This window comes from Dermacentor silvarum, chromosome 3 (genome assembly GCF_013339745.2).
Source record: "Dermacentor silvarum isolate Dsil-2018 chromosome 3, BIME_Dsil_1.4, whole genome shotgun sequence".
NCBI lineage: Eukaryota > Metazoa > Arthropoda > Arachnida > Ixodida > Ixodidae > Dermacentor > Dermacentor silvarum.
The window spans coordinates 200,802,161-200,820,173 of NC_051156.1; the positions used below are offsets into that span (position 1 = coordinate 200,802,161).

At 46.1% G+C, this 18,013-nt stretch overlaps 3 protein-coding genes across 3 annotated transcripts; 1 reads left to right on the forward strand and 2 right to left on the reverse strand.

Moving 5' to 3' along the window:
* Positions 1-2,980: 2,980 nt before the first annotated feature.
* On the reverse strand, positions 2,981-10,580 carry LOC119445149 (dnaJ homolog subfamily C member 28). Its single transcript, XM_037709473.2, has 5 exons — positions 10,419-10,580; positions 10,074-10,307; positions 8,903-9,108; positions 6,257-6,401; positions 2,981-3,551 (listed from the first exon to the last, which is right to left on the reverse strand). The coding sequence occupies exons 1-5, from the start codon at positions 10,536-10,538 to the stop codon at positions 3,027-3,029; spliced, it is 1,230 nt and encodes a 409-aa protein (XP_037565401.1). The 5' UTR covers positions 10,539-10,580; the 3' UTR covers positions 2,981-3,026.
* Positions 10,581-10,821: 241 nt separating this feature from the next.
* LOC119446489 (MICOS complex subunit Mic10-like) lies at positions 10,822-14,453 on the forward strand. Its single transcript, XM_037710924.2, has 4 exons — positions 10,822-10,918; positions 11,236-11,283; positions 11,423-11,532; positions 14,323-14,453. The coding sequence occupies exons 1-4, from the start codon at positions 10,846-10,848 to the stop codon at positions 14,365-14,367; spliced, it is 276 nt and encodes a 91-aa protein (XP_037566852.1). The 5' UTR covers positions 10,822-10,845; the 3' UTR covers positions 14,368-14,453.
* A 2,545-nt stretch (positions 14,454-16,998) lies between these two features.
* Positions 16,999-17,943, reverse strand: LOC119446492 (U6 snRNA-associated Sm-like protein LSm5). Its single transcript, XM_037710927.2, has 5 exons — positions 17,771-17,943; positions 17,572-17,667; positions 17,438-17,465; positions 17,238-17,310; positions 16,999-17,140 (listed from the first exon to the last, which is right to left on the reverse strand). Exons 1-5 carry the CDS (start codon positions 17,811-17,813, stop codon positions 17,108-17,110), a joined length of 273 nt encoding a protein of 90 aa, XP_037566855.1. The 5' UTR covers positions 17,814-17,943; the 3' UTR covers positions 16,999-17,107.
* Between the last annotated feature and the right edge of the window lie 70 nt (positions 17,944-18,013).

Below are 18,013 nucleotides of genomic sequence, written 5' to 3' on the forward strand. Positions count from 1 at the left end.
CAGGCATCCACACAGACCACTTATGCTTTATTTTCCTTCCTCTCTCTCTCTCTCTCTGTTTTACATTAATTAAGCTAAATTCTGGCGGTTTATGTGGCAAAACCACGATCTGATTTTGAGGCACTCCGCAGCAGGGTAAGAAGAAGGGGAAGTGGGGCTGAGGACTAATTTTGACCATCTGGGGCTCTTTATAACGTGCTCCCATGCACGGTACAAGCCCACGAGCGTTTTTAGTGCGAAAGCATTGTATGTCCCATAAGGCAGAAAAGCCGGCGTTGGTTCGCAACTAGTGGCACAAAAAAAATCTGGCATCATCAGTGTCTTCTATGACGTCATTACTAAGACAGAGGATAGTAAATGGTATAGCAACGATCGTTAGAAGTAATTCTGCGTAATTAATGTGAATTAAGGTCAATTACAGTGAAGTAAAGCGAATTAAATTTTAATTATTAAAAGTTGGAGTAAAGTGAATTAAGGTGAAGTGAATGAAGGCGAATTAAAGTGGATTAAGGTTGGTACAAATTATAGCAAGGTGGATTAAGATGGATTAATGTTGGTACAAATTAGAGTACGGGGGATTAAGGCTGGTACGGATTAGTGCAATGTGGATTAATGTTGGTACAAATGATAGCAAGGTGGATTAAGGTTCGTACAAATTAGAGCAAGGTGAATTAAGGTTGATTGGAACTTATAGAAGTCGTAATGCTTTCGCATTCAAATCACGTATAGATACTTAAGTTTCTGTCAGCTTTTTGCGTTCCACCCTCATCTGCATGCGGCTACCGCGATCCGAAACAAACCCGCGACCTCGAGCCCGACGACGCAACTTTCTGTTCCCCTTTTCCCTCCCCCTTGGAGTAGGGTAGCCAACCAGACGCTTTTCTGGTCCCATATGCCTTCTGCCTTTCCGCTCCTTATTCACGACGCAAGAAATTCTGAGCAATCTTTATTCCGTTTGGTTTCTGCGGAATTCCACGTGACGTTCCGAAACCAAATGTTTCATCACGCACGGCCCGCACATAATGGTCTATGGGATTGTCTAGTCGCGAACCAGCGGAAAACGTGGCATGCGTATATTTACCAGATGTCCGGCGACATGTTAGCGTTCCTAACACCGCAGCAGTCGCAGCGAGACAACACTGGTCGATCCAGAGAAGGTGGGAGGGGTGACACCCCCCTTCCCTCCGAGACATGTTTGTCGGCACTTACTTCTATTACTTGGTGTACCCGACGCGTAAGCGCAGTGGCCATGGCACTGCATGCGTCAGCGAATCTGTGCGAGGCGATGACGAAAAGCAATACTAATGTAAATTGAAAAGAATCCTTACACAATAAGAACCCATATGGACGGTCAGAAAAAAAGTTATGCATCGCATCTGGCTTCCCTGCATAAACATCTACGTTCCGTACTTTAATAGAACGTGGTGCTGGGCTGGTTGGTTCGTATTCGCTGATTCTACGTGCGAGCGCACACCTTATACAGGGGAAAAAAAAAAGTATGAACAACACGCGCAGCGAAGCGTGAGCGGAATTTTCGCTCCGATCTTAAATTGCTTGCTCATGAGATGGGGCTGCATACGCTGCTGAATCAAGTTTGACTGCTCGGCTGCTATAACACAATTTTACCAAATACACCGTGCCGAGCTTTCCTCTTACAAGATCGATTACTCTGATCAAGCGAGGTCAACGTCTGTGCTGTGAAAGACGCCAGACTTATTTCAACCACCAGGGCAACCGTAACATGCATCTAAAGCTAATTACCGCATAGACTCGTGTAAGGGCCGCACTTTCTAGATGCCACTACTCTAGATGGCAAGAGCCATTCAGTAGCGGCACGCGGAAGTACGCAGCGTGCGAAAATTCGCCAATGCGCGCGCGCGGCATCGTGGAACGCAAGGCAATTGCTTCTCCCTGGGAACGTTTTCTTTTTTCTAAATTTTCGGCTGCCAAGTTGGGGGTGCGGCCCTTACACGAGTCTATACGGTTTAAAATGCGGCCTCCGAGGCCGGGAATCAACCCCATGACCTCGTGCGAAGCGTCAGAACGCCGGATAGTCATCGAGCCATCCGCAGGCGCGAAAAAAATGAAGAGACAGAGACAGACAGCGCTTGGTGTCTTGGTTGAAAACAATTATAGCGCTACCATTTCGTTATTGCACTAAAGATAAAAGAGAGGAACCCTTCATCATCCCTACTGCTCTTCACTTTGGGGGACTGTGCCGTTTTCTTCGGCGTTTGCCGAGGAACCACTGTAGTTAAAATCTTGTCACTCTCCGACGCTAGCGAGAAGTGAAGCTGAAATAAAAAAAGAAAAGCGCGCGTAAGGCGAACACTTGAAATAGAAGTGCGGTAACAGCAGTGTCACGTGTCAGTCGCGGTTGCTGGCAGGCTGGCAAACGGCGACGAACTTGAAAAGAAGATTGCCCTAAAATCCCAATACTCTTCTTTCGTAAGCGCTATTTGCCACTGGCCACGGCTGCCTTCGCAAATAATAGAAAGCTTTTAGCCGAGCGTCGCTTAGGGTCCGCTCCGCTCACGTTTCACGCGCTGAGGCACTCCACAGATGCACACTGATCCTGCGCTTTTGATAAGTGCAGCACACCGACGCGCAGCCAGCTTGGCTACAAAGCGACAAAATATATAACCAAGTGGACGCTACGTCACATGCATCCCACTCAATTGACTACGAAGCGCATAAAGTTTAATTCCAGCTAAAATTACCAGAGGAAAATCTGGCGCTAGTGTCTGTATGAGAGCTCAAAGCAGGGCAGCTGAGCCAGCGTTGGAATGGTAGCTACTATACTTGGATTTGCCTAAGCTTCGTCCTTGTGGCCTCAAAACGGCCTTGTCAGCCTGCAAAATGTTTATTTTCGACAAAATATTCCGTTATATCTGCAGAAATTCAGAGTAATTCTACATGTACATATTGCCTTCTGCGTTTGGATACGTTGGGTTGCTTCGCCGGCTTGCTGGAACACAAAACAGGGAAGAGAATTACGCCGGCGGGAGCGCTAACAAACGACTCTTTTATTTTAATACAGCGCACGGGTCCGTATTCACAAAGCCGAAGACAACGAACACAAGAACTCTAGACGAAACGTTGTTGAAACGTCCTGACAGAGACATGTCCTCTTTTCGCAAGCCGCTATCGATCTCCACTCTATATAAGACTTCCATTGTTATAGCCCGCTGTTCATCGCTTAAAGCCTCCTGTATATACGTATATATATATATCGTCATGTGGCCCATTTGTCTCGTCATCATAGCCCGCCAGCATGCCTTAGTACATACAGGGCACAGAAGCTCACCTTGCTGTTTGCTGAGCAGCGGCACGACCATGTTGAACTTGTCGATCTTGCGGTTAATCTGCGCCGCCGCCGACTCCAGGCTACGCACGGCCTCCTGCCAGAGGCACTGCTCGTCGCCCGTGAGCGGCGACGGGCCCAGGTGGGATCGGCGCTCGGAGAGCGCGCTGCGCAGCCGCCGCTTCTCCTCGGCGATCTCGCGCTCCAGCATCACCCACTCGGGCACGTAGCCGTTAGTAATCAGCACCTGCGCGAACAGTGTCCGCAGAACAATGTCTTGCGAGTGACCGCGCTGCACTTGATGTGGTTTTAGCGCAGCGACAACCATACGACAACCGTACGCAGCGACAACCTCGGTCGCGCAGGCTGCCAAGCGCACGTGCGAATATGAAACACATCGTACATACGAAACCATGGGTTTCGTTCTTTTTCTCCAAGACGTTGGCGTTACGCTTACTGCTTTGTCACGTTGCTTTAGTAAATGCTTACGTGTTCTGACCAGTGATTTATGTACTGTTATGGTCTCATTTTGCGCGCTTTATTAAGTACGTGTCATCATCACTATATTTATGTCCACTGCAGGGCGAAGGCCGCCCCCTCCGATCTCCAATTACGCCTGTCTTGCGCTAGCTGATTCCAAATTGCGCCTGCAAATTTCCCAACTTCATTACCCCACCTAGTTTTCTGCCGTCCTCGACTGCACATCCCTTCTCTTGGTATCCATTCTGTAACCCTAATGGTCCACCGGTTATCCATACTACTCATTACATGGCCTGCCCAACTCCATTTTTTTTTTCTGTTAATGTCATTTAGAATATCGGCTATCCCCGTTTGCTCTGATCCACAGCGCTCTCTTCCTGTCTCTCAACTTTAGGCCTATATAACATTTTCGTTCCATTGCTCTGTGCGTTCCTTAACTTGTTCTCGGGCTTCTTTGTTAACCTCAAAGTTTCTGCCCCACATGTTAGCACCGGTAGAATGCAATGGGAGCTTACCACTGTCGTTGAAAAAAAAAAAAAGAAAGAAAATAAAAGTGTTAAGTACTTGTACTTTCTTCTATTGCAAGAGATTTACTCAAACACGCTGAGTTATCCCGAAAACGGGTACAGAGACATCTGTAAGGGACATGCATTTAGTCTCTGTCTCCTCTCGAAGTTTCAATAAAATAAATTTATATTTATATTTCAAATTTATATTTCAACTTGGCAAGGACAGTAAACAAAGGCGTCGATGAAAGGATCGGCACATGTTTTTGAAGGTGTTTGAGGAGTATACGGGAGCGGTAAGTTCGAAAACAAGAAATAGTTGTGCAGAAGCTATATTAAGTGACTGTCACAGTAAGCGAACCTCATACCGTTTAGTAACACACTGAGCTTGTCTCTCTGTTCTCTTATTGTCAAGTTGAAGCGTAGTCGTATCGTGCGGCTGTTGCACGGCTGTAAATCGCAGTCCAGCGCAGGCATGATGACGATATACGCACGGCTGTGCGTGAAGATAGTCGCAAGCGTGTGTCTCGTCTTTGTGTATTTAGAGGCGTTAAGCCCAGACTCTGGGTACGCGTGCAGCCGCGCGTCATCCCGCTTCTACGTGCATATATGTTCGAGTCGCGCCTCATGAGGAATCGCGGTTAGCATCAATAATTAAAGAACGCGCGCCAGCGCGCGCTCACTCCTGGCTCGACGCCTTGGCAGATGTCGCTTCGAACTGACTTTCATGACTGTATTGCGCTTAGTGTCACACTGACTGAAGATTACTAAAGAACAAACATTAAAGAACAAACAGTCAGTGTAACACTAAGCCCAATACAATCACCTATGTCCACTAACTAGTGCCGTCCATCGATTTACTGAATGACTTTGTTCCCTCGGCTTCAGGCACGTGGCGACGAGAACCAGAGCGTGCACTTGAATCGCACCAGTGTGAATCATAAATTACTGAAGGAAACTATATGGTCAAGATGTCCGGGCATGCACGCTCTGCTACGCGCATGAGTTGCCTCCCGCCACCCGCGAACGCGCACAGACTAGAACGCGCGCGCCGGCAAGCGCATTGAGTTTCTTACTAAAATGGGCAAGCGTACGAGAAGTCTGCGCATAACACAACACGCAACGCCGCGCGCGTCCTTGCAGCCGCCGACATGGGTCGATTCCAAAGGTGCAATATCACACAGTTAAATCTGACGCGCTCTCAATTTTACAAGCAAATAAATTGTTACTACGCGACGCGACGGACGCACCAAGAGCCGGGCTACTGCGCTGGGAGACCATGTTTCAAATCTCCATCGTCGGACACAATTACTTTTACTTAAGAGCGACAGGACGTATTAACCCGTAGCTGTTTTCGCTGGTACTCTATAGTGCGAGCGTCGAGACCCCGCGCTAAATAATCGAGGCGAGGAGCCCAGCAACCGACCGACGCAAGCCAAACTCAGTGGACGTAGGCGAAAAAAATTACTCCATGTCCGCTAAAGGGAACCATGTGTGGATGCGAAGCAGCGGGGAGATGGTTATCTTGAGCGGGAGATGGTTTCGCGGCAGCTGCCCGAGCGCTCATCGCGGCGCTGCACAGGAGAGAGAATGAGGCGCGCGCGCTCCGTCATTTTCATACCGCGGAACTACCGTGGCGCCCCCAGCGGAGTATGCAGCTGTCGCACCACCTGTCGAGCACGCCGCTCCGGATTTCTAGAGGAGAGAAATGGGGGGAGCGTAGGAGAGGGAAAAGAGGGGGAGGGGACGCGCATGCGCTGAGGGGGTGTGGAACGCGGGCGCCGCTCCGTACAGGATTCCTAGAGGAGAGAAAGGGGGGGAGCGTAGCAGAGGAGAGAGAGGGGGAGGGGACGCGCATGCTCTGTGGGGGTGTGGGACGCGGGACAACAGACAGAGCTGCCGGCAAGCGGCAAGAATGCTTCGCATTTAAAAGGGGGTTTGATTTGAACGTGGTGCGAGTTCCAACCTCGTTGAGCTTGCGCGTGGTGCTGTCCACGTAGGGATTCTCGGGCGCGAACTTCAGCGGCTTTCCCGAGCCCGGCAGGTTGTTGAACTCGCCGCGCGCCATCGACTCCTGGATCAGGTCCTCCACCAGCCGCTCGATGGCTTGGCTGCGTAAGCAGAGAGTATTATAGTGCAGCGAGCACGTGCTACACGCGCGGACGAGACAGCGAGGGCTGCTGCATGACCGAGTAGCGTATAACAAAGCCCAGCAAGAAGAGGCTGCGCATCTACAATGCGCAAGAGTCGCCGGCAAAGGGAAAGAACCCGACAGCGCGACTGTCAATTCCACGTTGCATTTCATTTCAAGAATAAATAAAGCTAAGTTTCTCACCGAATAAAATGTCCTGAGGAGGGTGCCGTCATGTTACTTGACGTTCCAAAGCTGCATCATGCGCTACCAAAGATTACATAGCGAAATGCGCAACAGATATATCAATACCCGGGGGAGGGAGGGGGGGGGGAGCATTTAGCCCCCTTTGAAATGCGGACGCGAGTCGAACCGTCGACCTTGCACTAGACAGCGGAACGCCACGGCTGTAATCAACTGTGACAGTTCATAAAATTTGGCGTTCGTGCCGTCCGTCTGTACGAGCCCGTTGTGCCCTAGGCGGTGCGGGGTGGGCACTATTATTGTTATTTCTTTTTAAGCCCCCACCAACTTATGTCCGTCTATGTGCATTAGCTTTATATTGCGTTCCCCCCTGCTATCTGAACTTCTCCCTTGTGTATTTCTTCTTTCTTTCTTTATTCTTTCTTTCTTTTGTTTTTCTTTATTTGTTTGTTTTTTGCACCAGGAAACGCAGCATTCAGAGCGTCGAATGACAAAACGAATTTGCCTTCTCAGAGCAAGGCTAAAAGCTGCTCGGAATCGGCAGCGGAATTTGGCATTAGGCAAGGGTTGACGAGATACACCGGCTTGCAGGCGATAACTTCGACATAGGCGAGCTTCGACATAGGCGAGCTTCGACATAGTATGGAACGAGTAACTCGCCAACTTCGTGCCACAGCAGCTAAAGTTATGGGTCGCGTCAGCTAACGAGAAGCACTCCTCCATTCTCCGCCTCCGATTGCCCTCCGAGTAACGCCAATTGAGTGTAAGCTTCGCGGAAGTATTATCGCGCAATGGGCGAGCCCTCCTCCTCCATTCTGTGGAACACGCAGCCGGCTCTCGTTACTGATTGGCTGACGCGAGCCCTAGACTTCGCTGCGCGGTTCGAAGTCCCGGACGCTTCACGCTGCGCACCTGAAATTCCTGTTCAATTGCTGGCGCTAAAAAGCTGCGCCGGGTGAAGACATGAGTTAGCCTACGATTCCGGAGCTCTTTTAGTAACGCGGGTGCAACAGGAGTCAGACTCAAACGTCCAAGAGACAGCTGCGGTCGTGGTGCGCACAGTGGCTTCGTTCGTTTTCAGCAGACCCCCTTGAAAGCTGGCTTTTCCAGTATAAGTATCTTTGTAAGGAGAAGCCCACTTCTGTAGTACCCGCTCACTGCACAGTAGATTCCCGCACATAAATTTTGAACGGAGCCACGGAAATTTTTAGCAAGGGTCTCAAAAATGTAACAGCCAGGAAATCACCAAAAGAGGAAAGTAAGGTAGCAGAATGAGGGGGTTGACTAATCAAACCTTCGATACTTAAAAGAGACACTATAAAAAAGAACAGCATTATATCAGTATAACCTTGAAAATCATTCTTTCAAAACTCTATTTTCGTTCATGGTGGAATAAGGTTGTTCGCTAGTAGAGAACATACAGTCCAAAGTTCATTCTTTCTGAATTTGTGCTGAAGCTTCTGCACCGGTGCATCAGTGTAACCACTCGAATTTCAAAGTATATTGCCGTACTTGGGCCGTTTTGGCATAGGAAAAGTTCTGAAAACTTGCAAGGTCGAGCCTTCGGCGGCTACAGAAAGCAGCCTAGTCCGTCTCCACCGATAAACATTTAACGAGACCCGAGCAACCGCTTTATAAATTCATTACGTCACGTCTAGCTGGTGTGGAAACTTCAGGGCGACGTCGACATCTGTATTGGTCTTAATTTTCTGGCTTACCAAACGGTAATAGCGCCCTCTATTGCTATTACAGAAGCGTAATTTACAAGCAAAATATCCGAGACATTTCCAGTGCCTTATAGGGAATAAAGAAACACTTTAGAACAAGAGACGAAAGGACCTTCCTGTGTTGTTCTAAGAGATTTTTTTTTAATCTGGAAATGTCCCAGATGCCAATATTTCAATTAACTCAGCTTTCTGTATTAAGCACATCTCCGATCCCGACGGCGGAGACGTTATCGCCGTTATCGTGACCGACTAATACATGCTTTCGGTTCTTCCGCGCAAGTGTGTGATAGTCAATCACCATGTCAAGTGTGACCGGATGTTCCAGCACATTAGTTGTGCTGTGAACAGCAGTGATTGTGTGTACGTGCTATCTCCCTCTTTCTCTCTATTTCCTTCTTATCTATCTACGTCCCCCGCCGCCATCTCCCAGTGTAGGGTAGCAAACTGGAATTTTCTTCTGTTTAACCCGCGTGCCTTTCCGTTACTTCATCTCTCTCTAGCTTTCGAGTATACTATAGTAGCATTACGGTAGACCGTGGCCCTAGCTCACGTGGTCTTGTACTGCCGTGCCAGCGTGGCGTCCTTGAGGACCAGCGTGCGCTCACTGGACGCGTCGCGCTTGCCCACGCGGTAGTCGTGCACCCTGTCCACGGCATGCTGGAGTCGGTGCTGCTGGTACTGCTGCCATCGCTGCGTCGGTGTCCCGTGGCCGACGCCATCGTAGCTCAGGTACTGCCGGTGCTGCGGAACCGTGTGCTGCACGACGCAGACAAGGAACAGCTTTAAGTGCTGCGTCGCGCCGTATATTGATGGCCTACTGTCAGATGTAACCTGTCCACGCTACAAATACCTGTCGGCGTGAGTTCTTTCGTCACGTCTGTTATCAAAGAGGGTCATCAACGCTCTTATTAAGATTTTCTTCTAAAATTTATGTTCCAAACGGGCGGAACTAAATGCCTCGTGCTAATATGAGAATTAGGCCGATATTAAAATATATATATATATTCAGCACCCACAGCACCTAGTGCTTTAAATATGGCACCTAATCTATGTATAGATGACTGCGTGTTTTGTCACCAGTGATCATGCGTGGTGAGCCAAAAAGTGTCTATTCGATGGCAACGCTTATAGAAAGTCTGAAGACCTAATGATATTCTCGACTGTTCGTTTTTTTACGTTGAACGAAGGTCACAGGGCTCTAAACGATATAAAAAATAATTACATGCCTCAGAACGCCGTGAATAATTTATTATGACAGCTTATCCTGAACCAATTTCGGTTTCGTTTTTTAACAGGATACAGTGTCTTCACGCAACGACGCAAAGGAGGTTATATACTTAACCTCCTTGGTAGTCACGTACGAAGCGACCGACCGAGCCGGAACGAGTATCAAAAGATCGCAACATCCTGCACCCACATATTGTGTCGAGACGTCGCGGCAGTATGTGTCGTGATATGTGACGTCAATGAAACCGAAACTGGCTGTATAAACGCTGGTAAATTAGTAACAGTGCTCTGAGGAGTGTCACTATTTTCTTATATGATTTGGAGGTCCAAGGCTCGCATTTGACGCAAGAAATGAAGAGTCGAAAATATCATGCCAGTACCCGTGCACGGTCGCGGCCGGGTAACCACATGTATCTTAACCACAATGTGTAACCACATTGAGTAAGACCGGCAACACGCCGCTCCCTCGTTGCAGTATGCGATACTTGGGATACCTTTATACCGAAGTCTTTTTCCAAGACTTCGTTGACATCGTCGCGCACCGGCGCAGCATCTTCGGACAAGTTATCGCGAACGCTCTCGTAAGCGCTCTTGATTTCGTCGAACTTAGCAGCGCTCGCCGTGTCGCTGCCACTGTCCGGGTGGTATTTGCGAGCCAGCTCGACGAAGGCTTCTTTCACCTCCTTCATGCTCGAATCTTCGCCGATTCCAAGAACTTGGTAACATTTCTGCGAGTCAAAGGGAAAAGATATGCCGGCCATATACGGTGACCATCAGCTGTTACTGCGCGTCAGTCACCTCCACTAGAATGCGCGAAAGCGACGTACGTATATACATACCTTTAAGTTCTTATAACTGCTGCTTCGTCTTAAGAACGGCCTGAGTCCGAAAACGCGGTTGACACATCCGTTTGTGGACACTGACTGTAAGGCGCAGAATGACCTACGCGACAGCAACATTTCAGGACATACCGAAACCGCACCGCCAAACCAGCAACCAGGCTTGGCTCTATTTTGATTGCGGCTTGGCTTTAAAACGCCTGTTGGAGGGGGAAGTAGTAAGTTCCGTTAACACAAACCAACGCCTAGGAGGCGTTGCACAAACCAACAAGCTATTTGTTATACTTAAAAACGTAAACGTAAATGTTTGGTATTAATAAGCTATCGATGATTGAACTCGACATATATACGTCATCAAGCTTGGTTTAGGATTTGATTTCTCGGGCAACGCGATCGTCGGTGACATCACCGTCCCTCCCGCAAAAACATGGCGACAAGGTCGGAGGACGTTCTCGGCGAAAAGTGGGATAAATGTGTCGCGGACACGTTAATTAAAGTTGGTGAGTCGTTCAGTATCATATGAAAGCAGCGCTCATTGACTGTAGCGTTCGTTTGCCCTTAAGGTGACAGGCTGCTTAGTGTTCGTGTTATTTGTAAGCGCAGATCCTTTCAGCGCCGGCAATATCATAGCTGGCATTACATCAATACCTGCCGACGGAAGGGTTGATTACGATGAAGCCCGCTTGAAGAGCTTGTTTTCTTGCGTTATTACAAACCAAAACCCTCGAGTCGATTCGGAATATTTTGTTTGCCGTGTTTGTACGTTGACAGACTTGGTGATAGCCAGCTGAAGTTCATGTAACCTTCATTTTCCCAGGTACCGGCTTTGGTGTTGGGGCCCTATTTTCTCTAGTGCTGTTCAAAAGTAAGTGAAAGTAGTGGTTTTCACTGCATGGTATTTATTTAGAGTACTACGTAAACTTACAAGGAGCACTACGGCTTATTTATAGAACTCCACAAGTCATAAATGACGTGATATTAACACTGCACTTTCGTTTTCGTAGGGCGTGCCTGGCCTGTCATATTCGGCATCGGTAGTGGATTTGGCATGGGCTACAACAACTGCCAGCACACATTCAACGAGCCTACGTTGCTGCGCGCCTATACGCTAAAGGTTTGTGTGGTTGATCCAGTCAGCCCCAGTTAGAAACACGTTTAATGTACTACGGTTGCTCTAACCGCCGCCCATGCGGGAGTGTGCGACAAAGCACCAGGTTGTTTTTATTTATTTTTATCCATCTGTCAAAAGGCTGAAATGAGAGTCGTTACGTGATACACCGTTTAGATACTTTAAACAAGTTCAGCATAACAACTTATGTGGAAGTACTTGGGTTGCCACTCATTTTTCTGATGATAGTGTTTACTAATTTGGCTAAGGGCAAGAAAATCACGATATATTGACTGTTTAAAACGTTTTCAAGTCATATTCTGTGTCAAGCATTGCTGTGTGCTTGTTCGTCCTGACAAAAAGAAAAAAGGAAGATATACCAGCTTCACAACAACTGGCTGGTTTGACTGAAACGATCAATACTCCACACAAAACACTCATGCTCGGCCCCATAGCAGCTAGGATTGGGTTTTGAAACATTCACTTGCCTGTCACTACATTGCCAGAAGACCTGCGAGCTACACTATCTACAGCAAAAAAAAAAAAAAAAAGTCATTTTGCTAGGTTGGGGATGGTAATGTTCCTGTCGCTGCTTCTAACACCACTCAAAATGAACGCTTTGTCTGTACTGTCACAGAAATCTCCTGAGTTGTTTCATTCACTGGCACACAACCATGTCCCTGAACAGAATGTGAAGTCTGCATAGTCGTACCAGAAGCAGCAAAGGGGTTGCCTACACACCAATGAGCAAAGGCAGCTTTAAGTGGTGCACTGTATGATTCCAGTGTTAAACCGGTCATTTTGCCTAGCCACTCCAACACAGGAGCTTTTTCCATTGTGCTTTGAATACCTGAATATTGCACACCACACCACATGTTTATTGTTGATTAATTGAATGAGGTCTGCCATGCCACTTATACCTCGTTAATGGAAGCCAAAGTCTTCTCATGGCCAACTCTTAAAAGTTCACCTTTCAGTCAAGTTGGTCAAAGTTTATCCAAATCATGTCACGATAGCAGCGATTAGCTATGGTAATGTTCATGTGTAGACATTTTTACTTTCTAATGAGGCCCCAAGAATCTGAAAAAAAGTTTTTCTCTTTTTTCCAAGCTGATTTGCACGTTGAAGTGCGCAAGGGCCAAGGTGCATTGCGTCTGTAGTGCACAATCAGAGTAAATTTAAATGAAAACGATTCAAAAGCACCAGAATTTGCTGTTTTGTTTCTAGGTTCACATGCATTAATTGGTGCTCTGTATCTTTTTTTCCTGTTTGCCTTTCACTTGCTAATGGTACATGTGCCATGTACCCCATGTCAGTTTTCCATAATTTCTGCTAGCATTTGGCATTATGTAGCAGTACTTCTGCACAGCTGCGATAAAATGCATGTTTTTGATGTAGGGTTGCTTTCTGCACTGCTCCTATTATCAGCCCCTCTGGCTATCAGAGATGGGTGTTGTCATCATTCTTTGGCTTATGTGCTTTGCATTCAATCGACTGCCACCCCACCTGAAGGGAGGCGGCCTCTGAGGGGTGATTAGGTAGAGTGCCATCGTTTGCAAGGAATTTTCTTTTGACGAGTAGCTGGCTTCCGAGGGAGACAGCTGAAGCAATGACTGCATCGAACCACCTTATGATAAAATAATGGAAACAGCCTTGCACTGGTCATCAGTATGCTCACAAGCTACAGCAGCATATTACAATACCAGCACTTTGTTAATGAGCAATAAGATTAAAGGGATCCGAGAGGCTAAATAAGAATGAAAGGTAGCCTTCTGTAGGTTGGAGCTGAACTTACTCCCACGGCTAATCACATTTACAAATACCCAAGAAAGTGAATAAGAGGATGCTTGCCACAGTAGCCTAAATGGCAAAGCACCGCACGTGTAATGTGGAAGATGTGGGTTCAGCTCCCACCCGTAGCAATGGTTTTCTTTTCATCCACTTTCATTCTTATTATTTCTACACTTCATAACATAATTAATGTCATCCATGCTTTCGCTGGCTTCATTATCTGTTTCTTCATATCACTTTGCTTAAAAATTATTAATGCTAATCTTTAACAGTGATAGCTATTATAAGCTCTTCCTTTGTTTTGAAATTATGTATGGCATTACGAACATGAGCAATATCTGTTGCTGACTGAAAAAAACACACCCCTGAGATGGTACCCTCTCGTGTACTGAATGCAAAATACATAAACCAAGAAAAAAATACTGTCAACGCATTTCTCCAGCTTCTCTGGCAAAGCCTCACTTACACAAACACTACTTTTGTTTGTTGACAAGCCATGTGCTCCAGATCTCTCCCAGTGGCCAAACTCCAGTGTATAAAATGCAAGTACTAAATGCAATTGAGTTATAATGAAAGGCAAAATGTGCCATTAGGGCTGCAGCTGCTTTAGTGAATGTACAAGTGGGGTCTGTCAGAGGGAACATTGAAATCAAAACATTAATCAAGTGAAATTTGTGTTTTGTGTGCTTTCTTGGACTAAAGTGGCCAATATTGTGCACTGGACATATATTTATGAAAGAAACACTACTCTCTGTTATCGTCACAAAATATGATTGGTGCTAGAATACAAATTAAGTGTTCCCTCGAAATTAGGCTAATCCTGTACTCACATAATGCCACCAAACATAACCTACAAAACAGAAAATTATTTTTTTCTATTGTTATGAATGTTTAGATGGTGCATTAGGTGCATCCTTAGGTTTCATTGATATTTTTAAACTGGCTGCTAACATTGAATGAGAGGCACAGTTCTCATTCATGTTTTTTTTTTTTTTTTTTTTTCAGGCAAAGCAGAAGAACGCAACGCCAGCAGCCATCGCACAAAAGTGATTCCTTTTTGCCAGCTGTACTTATGTAGCTACACACAGGCTACAAAATTCTAGTATGTTTCAATATTAAACACGTCGGCCAATTGATTTTTTGCTTGACTCCTGCATGATCATTTTTAAAACTGCTACCAGTACATCTAACAAGGTTCGTGTCAACAGTACTCACAGTATATGTGCATCTGCCACTAAAATATGCTACAAGGTTAAATTCTCGTACAAATGTATTGTTTGTGAAGCTACCAAGATAGCTTAGTGGAAAACTTTCTCTCAATTTGCCCTGTTCATTTCAATTTAGTAGCGACAGTCAGCACCAATTACTACAAGCCCTTGGTAGTTTCACACTTACACTTTATGCCCTGTGCAAGCTTGCTCCGTTAATACAGTCACTATCACCCTTTATAAAGAAAATAGCTGCCTGACCAGTACCTGGAAGCAGCTGCAAGCACTAACTATTTCTAATGGGACAATCAGCTGGCCTCATTTCTGCTGAGCTAGCTTCTGCTGAGAGAGGTCAACATTACGTGTGGCAGCAGAATAGTGATCAATAATAGTTGAGCAAGAGAAGCCTAAGTTCGCAGCCAATATTTAAACAAGAGAACTCGTCTTTTCCGGTCTTCCCCCGACAAAGAGAGGTACCCTCGTCAAAACAGCTTCGGTTTATACAGGTGCTGTTCACCAATTTCAAATCTGTTTTACTGTGAACCTCCGTCTTGTGAGCAGGAGGTCTGGCATCTATTTGTTCCGTGAATAAAAATACGGAAAGTGGAAATTCCTGTCTGCACAGGGGAAAATCACTTATGTATTCAGCAACATCTGCACTATTTTCATGGAACACAACAGTCCTTTCACTTCTTTTGTCAGAATTTCCGTGGCTTTGGCATTTCCTTATTTACATAGATGCTCTTTCTGGGAGTTGGCATTTGCAAATGGTACGTCGAGCATGCTTCAGTTTAAGATTCCCGTCTGCTCACAGCTAAGAGAAAGGTCGATGCTACAGTTGCATAATGTACAGGCTGTGACTTGGAGTCTTCAGACTGGAGCTGCAACACAACCAGTTCTCTCTTCATTCTTGCAATAACAGTGGCTGCAGTTTTCCAGTAACGAGGTCGGGTTAGATTTCCCACATTTTGCTGGGAATGGAATGTAAAAAAAATTGGAGGACGCTTAAGCTTCGCCTTTAAGAGCAGAACACGATAGCATTATCGGGACCCGTTTGCATACAAGTAGGCTTCATTCACTGCAACACTGAACGTGGGAAAGCCGTCTTACAAAGACCAAGCTTACACCGATCCCCTTAAAGTCGGCTTCGCTTTAAACTAAAATGCATTGCTCGAAAACACGTTTTTCCAGGGGCAATATAAGTGGTCTTATATTAAAATGTGAAGGCCCTAGCACCTTTTTTTATTATTTTATTGTTTGCTATTGCTCCGACGGGCGCAGGTCTGGTAGAAATGCTGGAAAAGGGTTTTGTGTTTGAGTTTCATCATAGCAGAATTAGGTTTTCTCGTACATTCAAATTGCAATCTGACGACGATTGGTAAACAATCAGATGGCGAATCCTACGCCGAATGGTAAGTCGTACTTTACCATTTTTTCTGACAGATTTCACTGTGAGAAATTCAATTTTTGTTCACCAAAACCTTGCACCACGTGGAGGGCCTGCAGCGGTCGATGTGGTTGGATGATTTTCTCCGCCACCCACGATCACAAGCCGGTTGCCGACGCCGGATTTTCTGCAACACGGGGCCCTAAACGCTATTGCGTTAAAATGAGTGTCTAGCATTGGGGCGTACACTGAAGAGCCCCAGCATTTAAAATTCAATCCAGAGCCCTCTACAACAGCGCCTCATAGCCCCCACAACACTTTGGGATGTTTAGCCCCGTATATCGATCGTAATGGCTGGGCCATCAGTGACAATGTTTCAGATCGCATACCCAGGTCTATTAGTCTTCACAGCTACTTGCAGTACTGCCAATGCTATATGTCTTCCAGAGCTTTGAAATGCTGGAGTCATAAACACTCCACTGTCCAGCTCCAAGTCTGCTCTCATTGTGCACTTAACGCAGGGGTCTTTCAAAAATGACTGTACAGCACAGTTGTGTGTCTCCATTCAAAATGACCTGTAAATGTTTACTTGGCTTTTGGAGGGCAGCAGGAGGAACAATTATCATGCGATGCACCAAGTGACTGATTCAAAAAATTACGTCGGCATGAGAGTCATCTCCAAGCCAATGATGAAAGGTGAAACGAACGGAAAATAAATTGGAAAGCCAGGAAACATGGCCCCTGAATGTTTCATTGCACCATCTTTATGTGCACTCCTGCACATACAGCAGGTACGAAACTGCATAGCCTGTGTCAAAGTGCCATATGCCAACGATAAGCCAACAAAGATTCTCCAGAAGGGAGGATGACGCTACCTGCCATGTGAAGTCGAGTGCCTTTGCAACACAATAGCACACCGAGCCTACTGGATCACATGAGTAGCAAAATTTCACTGAAGCACTTTAAGTCATGTGGTTGGCTTCCATCAACAGCAATATATGCTAATAGCAGACTAGAAGCATTTTAGACTATTTCAGTGTATGCTCACCGCACACAATAGGGATTAGTTTGAACATTGTTCTAGTGAAAACAAGGGGATGACATGTTTAATATCTTCATATATACATTCTTCGAATGAATGAAAAGTTGATTTCTTTACGCATATTGTGAAAAGAAGGCCAAGATGATTTCTCGTTCAAGCGTCTGGCATGTCACCTCCAGGAACCATCTAGGAGACAGAAAAAGATAAACATTGTAACAATCAAAGTATTTCAATTTATTCGTAATTGCAACACGGGCTCTACTACTACCATCGCACTACTCACCATCGTAATGTTGTTACCGTTAAGAAGAATTTGGTCGAGTTTCGTAATCCTCCTGCCTTCAGGGGTACTCTCGCTATAACGAAGCACATTAGAACGTCGTTAACAGACAGACAGCACGAAGAGGGGGGAAGGGGGGTTAAAAAAAACAAAAAAAAAAAAACAAGCTACAAGTTTGCCGAAGTAGTAGAATCTCCACTTACTATTCCGTAACGTCTTCGAGCACCATATCTGTCGCAGGTTACCGTAGTGAAGGAGAACTTCGACAAACCGGCATTAAGTTTGACACAATGACCACGGTGTAACATGAGGGGTTACGATTACTCTCAAAGGATACTGACGAAGTCGTCGAAGCCAAGTAGCGTTCCCACTATTTCTTTGTCACTTTTCATAATTATGTGAATCTTGGATCCGATGCACTTGTCAATCAGTTCTGAAAAACAGATTACAGTAAACGGAGTTAAAATCAAAAAAGTTCGACACGCGCTCGCGAAAGTTGCGCCACAAAACAAGTATTGCCAAAGAACCAACTGTACCCAAGGGCAGCAGGCTGGATGGGTTTACGGCTGGCATCGTCATCTTTTCGATTTACACCGCTGGGACTTCAACACAATTTAACAAAACAGCTTAGAAAAACGAGCGAAAGCTTCCGCGCGAAACGCTTACTTGTCGTTTTGGCTTGCAGCCGCAAGCTCGACTTGACTTGGCACGCCAGCCAGCTTAACGATGATGATAGCTTTATCGAGAACTGAGGAGCAATATGTGCTGATACTGCAATA

What these genes read in the sequence shown, in the direction of transcription:
- LOC119445149 (XM_037709473.2), bottom strand. Translation starts at nt 10,538, where the DNA reads ATGTTGCTGTCGCGTAGGTCATTCTGCGCCTTACAGTCAGTGTCCACA. An exon ending in AAAAAGACTTCGGTATAAAG is followed by an intron (nt 9,109 to 10,073) that starts GTATCCCAAGTA and finishes TGCGTCGTGCAG; the next exon opens with CACACGGTTCCGCAGCACCG. An exon ending in GCACGGCAGTACAAGACCAC is followed by an intron (nt 6,402 to 8,902) that starts GTGAGCTAGGGC and finishes CTGCTTACGCAG; the next exon opens with CCAAGCCATCGAGCGGCTGG.
- LOC119446489 (XM_037710924.2), top strand. Translation starts at nt 10,846, where the DNA reads ATGGCGACAAGGTCGGAGGACGTTCTCGGCGAAAAGTGGGATAAATGT. An exon ending in TTCTCTAGTGCTGTTCAAAA is followed by an intron (nt 11,284 to 11,422) that starts GTAAGTGAAAGT and finishes TCGTTTTCGTAG; the next exon opens with GGCGTGCCTGGCCTGTCATA. An exon ending in TGCGCGCCTATACGCTAAAG is followed by an intron (nt 11,533 to 14,322) that starts GTTTGTGTGGTT and finishes TTTTTTTTTCAG; the next exon opens with GCAAAGCAGAAGAACGCAAC.
- LOC119446492 (XM_037710927.2), bottom strand. Translation starts at nt 17,813, where the DNA reads ATGACGATGCCAGCCGTAAACCCATCCAGCCTGCTGCCCTTGG. An exon ending in ATCCAGCCTGCTGCCCTTGG is followed by an intron (nt 17,668 to 17,770) that starts GTACAGTTGGTT and finishes TCTGTTTTTCAG; the next exon opens with AACTGATTGACAAGTGCATC. An exon ending in TGGCTTCGACGACTTCGTCA is followed by an intron (nt 17,466 to 17,571) that starts GTATCCTTTGAG and finishes AACCTGCGACAG; the next exon opens with ATATGGTGCTCGAAGACGTT.